Raw genomic sequence first — 6,414 nt, forward strand, 5'->3', positions numbered from 1 at the left:
ACCTCAGAAGGATGGAAAGCTGGGTCAACCTTGAGCCTGGTGAGATTCGATCTGCCAAACTGCTGGCAGCAGGTGATCAGCAGAAGGAGCCTACAGCACTGCACTCTAACCACTGAGCCACTACTGACTTTTCTTGTCAGAAGTTTGCAAAAGATGATCACATCACCCCGCTGCAAATGTCGTAAATGTGAGTTGCCAAGCTTCCGAATTTTAATCACACAACCATGGGGATGCTGCAGTGGTCGTAAGTCTGAACAAAGGTCATAAGTCACTTTTTCAGTGATGAAGTTGAATGGTTATTAAATAAAAGATTGCAAGTCCAGTATCTTTATGATCAAATTGTGACTTACGGTTGACGGTAGCTTCTTTGCTCTCCCTTCGGGCAGACTTTATGTGAGGAGATACAGTGGGACGGCTGGACACACCAGCAGCCTCAGCCTCTCGGGAACTGACTTCAGCACCAAGGACGCTGACAATGATCGATGCGCATGCAAGTGTGCCCAGATGGCAGGTGGAGGTAATGAGGGGGGGAGCGGGACACACTCCTTCTATAGGACCATCATTCTGAGAAGTAGCCAAGCAGGACGATCAGTAAAAAAAAAAAATGGTGCCTGCCCAAGGATGGGGTTCAAAAATTTTAGCAAGGGGGTTCTCTGCCCGGTAGCTGGGTGGGTGTGGCCATGATGGGCATGGCCTAGTCGTCCTCCTGCACCACAGTAGAGGGTGGGTGTTTTCACCCTCCAGAGGCTCCAGAGGCTTTTCTGGAGCCTCCAGAAGGGCAAAAACTGCTTCCGCTGGACTCTGGGGGTTCTCCAGAGGCTGGAAAAGGAACTTCTGGAACTTCTGGGAGGTCCGTTTTTTGCCCTCCCCACACAGACCCTGTACTTACCTGGCATCCCAAATGGGCCGCATGGGGACTCCTGGGAGGGGTTGAGGGGGGGTGGTGAAAACCAATATGGAATTTCCCATGCTAGATAGACCAGTCTTCCCACCTTCGGTGATGTCTGGGAATTGGGGCAGTTGTAGTCTCACATACGAAAGAATTGTCTGGGTTGGGGAAGTCTGGGGCACCCCAAAACACTTGTCCATCAACCTACATTTCCTAAACCTACAGAAAGAGGTTCAATGAGAGAAACCAATGATGTGATTCAAGACTTGCTTAATCCAAACTATTCTGCAAACTTTTCTTAGAAAGTTGAAAGAGCAACCTCTTTTGATGTTTGGGCCAAATCATCACCATCACCACCACCACCACCACCACCTCCTCCTCCTCCTCCTCCTCCTCCTCCTCCTTCTTCTTCTTCTTCTAAAAATGTGTGTGGTACACATATGACTTACTCTCTGAAAACAAATATTATGGGTGTAAGACACACCTAAGACCCCTCGGGATGTGTGTTCTGTTACGATACAGCCTGTTGTGTTTTAAAATGGCTTCTAAAGTAGGGCCATAAAATGGCTTCTACTGTGCAGCACAGTGGAGTTGCCATGGTAATGTCTTCACAGTATTCCACAAAGGGCAGGGGTGGGTTTCGACCGGTTCGCACCGGTCCCTGCGATCCGGTTGGTCGCCGAACCCGGAAGTAAGTAACTTCCGGGAACGGCGAAGCCCCGCGCCCGCGCCCGCCCGCACACCCGCACCCGCTCCTTACCCGGTTTTTTCGAATTTTGCGCTTTCCACGCCTGTGCAGAACGCCTGCGCGATCCTCCAGGAGCAGCTGGAGCATCGCGCAGATGCTAGTACGCATGCGCGTGCTGCGCATGTGCACGCGCATGCTGCGTGCGTGTGCGAGGACGCCACGTGCGTGTGCGAGGACGCCACCGGCCTCGTTCCAACCGATCCGGTTGGAACGGGGCGAGAAACCCACCCCTGACAAAGGGGCTCCGTCTGGTAAGGGGGGAAATCCAACATTAGAAATTTCGTTTAGTCCGGACATTTTCTCCCTATAAATAAATACCCGGGCAACGCACCAGTTCTAAATATTTTTCTTTTCTCCTTTTCCCCTTTCTCTGCCTCCTTCAGGTTGGTGGTTTGATGCTTGTGGACCTTCTAACCTGAATGGCATCTATTACCCTCCCAATCCTGCCACAATCAGATACAATGGCATGAAGTGGCACTACTGGAAAGGACCCGGACACAGCCTCAAAACAAGCACCATGATGATCCGTCCAGTGGACTTCAGAGAAGAGCAAGGGGGGATGCTGTGATCTGTCACATGACAGAAGGAGAGGAGACCCCCTTCCGATGGTCTCCTGGCTTACACAAAATTGGTGGATGATTGCAAGTCCTTGCATGAACTAAATTTCTTCTAGGTAGATTTTTTTCTTTAAAAAATCTGCACGGCACAGAGTCCATTGTGGAAATTTCACAGGAGATCTGGAAGGTGTTGCTTTTTTGTTGCTTTCATGGCGGGGGGGGGGGGGAACAATTAAGCCTGAATCTCTCAACCTTATCAACTTTGAAAAATCTGGATGACTTCAACTCCCAGAATTCTAAGCTGGCTGAGGAATTCTGGGAGTTGAAGTCCATGCATCTTAAAGTTGTCGAGGAATACAGGTTGAGAAATACAGAATTAGACTGTAAATGATCCTACCCTTTGTATAATATTTGTTGCCCAAAGAAAGCAGTGTGGCTTTAGGCTGCTCTGGAAGGGGTCAGAAATAAGTTTGGTGGCTGAATGAGAGTTACCATATTTTTGGAATATAAGATGCTCCGAAGTATAAGACGCACCTAGCTTTTGGGGAGGAAAACAAGAAAAAAAATCTGCTTCTGCCTCCCAGCAATTTGCCTCCTTGCAGCAAACAGAAAATAGCCCGTTTCAGTTTCAGCAGAGCCTGATTAGCACAAGCAGCTGATATGGTTGGATAGGCCTCCGATCAGCTGTTTCAGGCTGCAGGGATTGCCATTGCCTTTAGCCGCCTCTGCACGCCCCATTTTCAGTCTCCACATCTTGTTTTTAGCCTCCGCAGGCCCCATTTTCGGCCTCCATGCACCCCATTTCCCGCCCGTTCCAGGCGGCAGGGATTGGAATGGGTGGAAAATGGGGCACGTGGAGGCCAAAAATGGAGCATGCAGAAGCCAAAAATGAGGTGCAGAGGCCCAAAATAGGGCACGCGGAGGCAGCAATAGGCAATGGCAATCCCTGCAGCCTGAAACAGCTAATGGTCGGGAGGCCGATCCAACCAACAATCAGTTGCTTGTGCTTAATCAGGCTGTGCTGAAGCTGAAACTGAAACAGAGTATTTGCTGTTTGCTTCTAGGTGGCAAATTGCTGGGAGGGTGGGGCCAGGGTGTGGGTGGGGCTACATTCAGTGTATAAGACACACCCAAATTTTCACCCTCTTTTATAGGGGGAGGGAGTGTGTCTTATACTCCCAAAAATATGGTACCGATCCTTGATTTAAGTAGAAAGACTAGGCACAAAACTGTAACACTCGATTGATAACAGGTATTTGAGTGATAAAAGGTATTTGGGAGTTGACATTGGCAATGACATTCCTTGTCTCCCCACCATTCCTTCTTCTGAACATCTCCAAGAGTGAACCATGTGCACTAGTCACTAGGATCTCAGACAGCTGTACCTTTTAGCACCGGAATTCAGGAATTCCAAGAAATGGCAACTTGACAAACCAGGAAACTCTGTGGGAGTGTGTTTGTATGTGTGTCTCTGCTCAATGCAGGTGTTTCTGTTAGACCTGCATGTCTATGATTCTCAGGGGAAACAGGTATAGGTAGTCCTCAACATACGACCACAATTAGGACAAGAATTTCTGTTGCTCAGCAAGGCAGTCATTAAGTGACCTTTTCCGCCACCCTTGTTAAGTGGATCGCTGAAGTTGTTCAGCGAATCATGTGGTCTTTAAGTAAATCTGACTTCCCCCGTTGACCTTGCTAGTCAAACGTCAGCTGTGAAGGTTGCAAATGGTGATCACAGGCTGATGCCGCCATTATAAAATCCATGCCTTTTCGTCTGAAACTATGAAATTCAGATCACAGTTGCAAGATCTGAATTTTAATCTTGCAACTATGGAGATGCTGCAACGGTCATAAGTGTCACTTTTTTCAGTCCCATGGTTACAACAAATGGCGGTTATGCACAGGGGTGAGCTTCAAAAATTGCAGCAACGGCTTCGCTGCCCCATTGCTGGGTAGGCGTGGCCTAGCTGGCCTCCTGCACCATGGTGCGGGGCGGCGGCCTTTTTTGCCCTCCCCAGGCTCTGGAAGCTTTCCTTGAGCCTCCAGGAGGGCAAAAACTGCTTCCCCCTCCATTTTCCCCCTCTCCGAGCCTCCATGTGGGCCCTGCACTTACCTGGCATGATGAACAGGCCACGTGGAGGCTCCTGGGAAGGGAGGGGCAGGGCGGAGTAGGAGGGGAGGGGTGGATGTGGCCAGCCTGTGGTGGCATTTGGGGGTTCACCGAACTGGGCAGAATCCTAGCTAGAGGATCACCGAACCTGTGCAAATCCCCAGCAGCCCACCCCTGGCTATACGAATGGTTGTAAGTTGAGGACTACCTATATGCAAATTAGCTACCAATTTTCTAGCATATTATATCTGCATCATTGCTCTCTTGGAGCCGTTTGTTTACATATAATTGCTGAGCTCATGAAACCTCTTATGCAAAAGTTTAATTACAAATACAATTTTCAATTTTTTAAAATAATAATAATACTGAGATTACCATATTATGGTTTAGAACTCTTAGACAATTGGGACCCTTTTAAAAATCAAGTATTTTATCTACAATATGTTTTTTTTAAAAACTGTAAAAAGGAATCAAATAAAAGAGCGGTCTGCCTTTTCATACATATCTTTGTGTGTCCTTGGGACTAACTCAAGGGAAGGGAAAGGAATGGAAGGAAAAAAAGACATCAAAAAACATCTTGGGTGAACTACTCATAAACCTTGGCTGATGTCAGAAAAGCTGATTGGAGCCCTTACTGCGTGGATAAGGAGCCAGGATTGAAGGCTGGACAGGAAAGGGGAAAAATATCCCAGAAAATTCAAGGGGAAACAACTTCCATATTTCCACAGAGAAAACCAAATGGAAATGTTTATGTAATCATGAAGACCTGTATCTACAGTTAGTCCTTGGCTTACGACCACAATTGGAAACAGAACTTCCCTTTCTAAGCAAGGCATTTGTTAAGTGAGTCACGCCGAATTTTACGACATTTTTCATCATGTTAAGTGAACCACTGCATTTGTCAAGTGAATCATGCAGTCACGAAGTGAATCCAGCTTCCCCCACTGACTTTCCTTGCAGGAAGATGGTTGGGAGGGTAACAAATGGCAATCATATGACCCTGGGATGACACCATGGTCATAGGTGTGAGGAACGGTCATAAGTCACTCTTGTCAGTGCCTTTTTTCCAATGCCATTGTAACTTTGCTTGCTAAACAAATGGTTGTAAATTGAAGTCTACCTGCATTATTTTCTCTTTTACGGACACCATGAAAAACATTTGCTTGTGTTGAACGATTTGCCTCATTAGTCCCTTATTATACTCCCTTATGATTCTGCAAGCATAAACAACAATAGCAATTAGACTTATATACCGCGTCACAGTGCTTTACTGCCCGCTCTAAGCTGTTTACAGAATCAGCCTCTTGCCCCCCCCCAACAATCTGGGTCCTCATTTTGCCCACTTTGGAAGGATGGAAGACTGAGTCAACCTTGAACCTCGTGAGATTCGATCTGCCAAACTGTTGGCAGCTGGTGATCAGCAGAAATACCGTATTTTTAGAAGTATAAGACTCACCTTTCCCCCCCCCCCAAAAAAGAGCACAGAAATGTTGGTGCATCTTATACACCAAATACAGCCATTTTTGGGCTCCTGATGCCCCACCCCTACACCCCATTTTTGTGAAAAACATGTCGTTTTTCACAAAAACAGAGGTGTTTTTGCCTTCCCCCAGCCACCAGCAGTACTCTGCAGGGTTCAACAGAGCTGGGGGAAGGCAAAAATGCTTCCATTTTTTGCCCACTTTTTGCAAAAATGGGGGTGTTTTTGCCTCCCCTACCAGCCCTGCTGAATCCTGCAGAGTGTTCCTGGGGACCGAGGAGGACAAAAACTTTTTTTTCTTACTTACCTCTTTGAAATCTTGATGTGTCTTATACACTGGTGCATCTTATAGTCCAAAAAATACAGTAGCCTGCAACCATCAACGATGGAAAAGCAACAGAACATATAAAAAGAAGCTTACCTCCCTCTTGCTAAATTTGGAGAAGGGTTGGAGAGGTGGGGTGACAGCTGCAGGATAAATTCTGGATATTTTTATCATATCAGCGATTTTCAAAATTTAAGATGGGCGAATTTCAACTCCGCGAATTTTCCAGTCAGCATGGCTAGGCCAGGGGTGTCCAACCTTGGCAACTTTAAGACTTGTGGACTTCAATTCCCAGAATCCAGTCC

General features: G+C 47.1%; 1 protein-coding gene across 1 annotated transcript in view; it reads left to right on the forward strand.

The window, feature by feature from the left end:
* Nucleotides 1–2,747, forward strand: part of LOC116515391 (angiopoietin-2-like) — a 35,743-nt gene extending 32,996 nt beyond the window's left edge. Inside the window, exons 8-9 of the mRNA XM_032227390.1 lie at nucleotides 387–517; nucleotides 2,021–2,747. Coding sequence (XP_032083281.1) covers nucleotides 387–517; nucleotides 2,021–2,205 — 316 coding nt within the window. The 3' untranslated portion in view covers nucleotides 2,206–2,747. The remainder of the gene's footprint in view (nucleotides 1–386; nucleotides 518–2,020) is intronic.
* The last annotated feature ends 3,667 nt before the right edge of the window (nucleotides 2,748–6,414 follow it).

Source organism: Thamnophis elegans, chromosome 12, assembly GCF_009769535.1.
Source record: "Thamnophis elegans isolate rThaEle1 chromosome 12, rThaEle1.pri, whole genome shotgun sequence".
In the NCBI taxonomy this organism is placed as follows: Eukaryota; Metazoa; Chordata; class Lepidosauria; order Squamata; family Colubridae; genus Thamnophis; species Thamnophis elegans.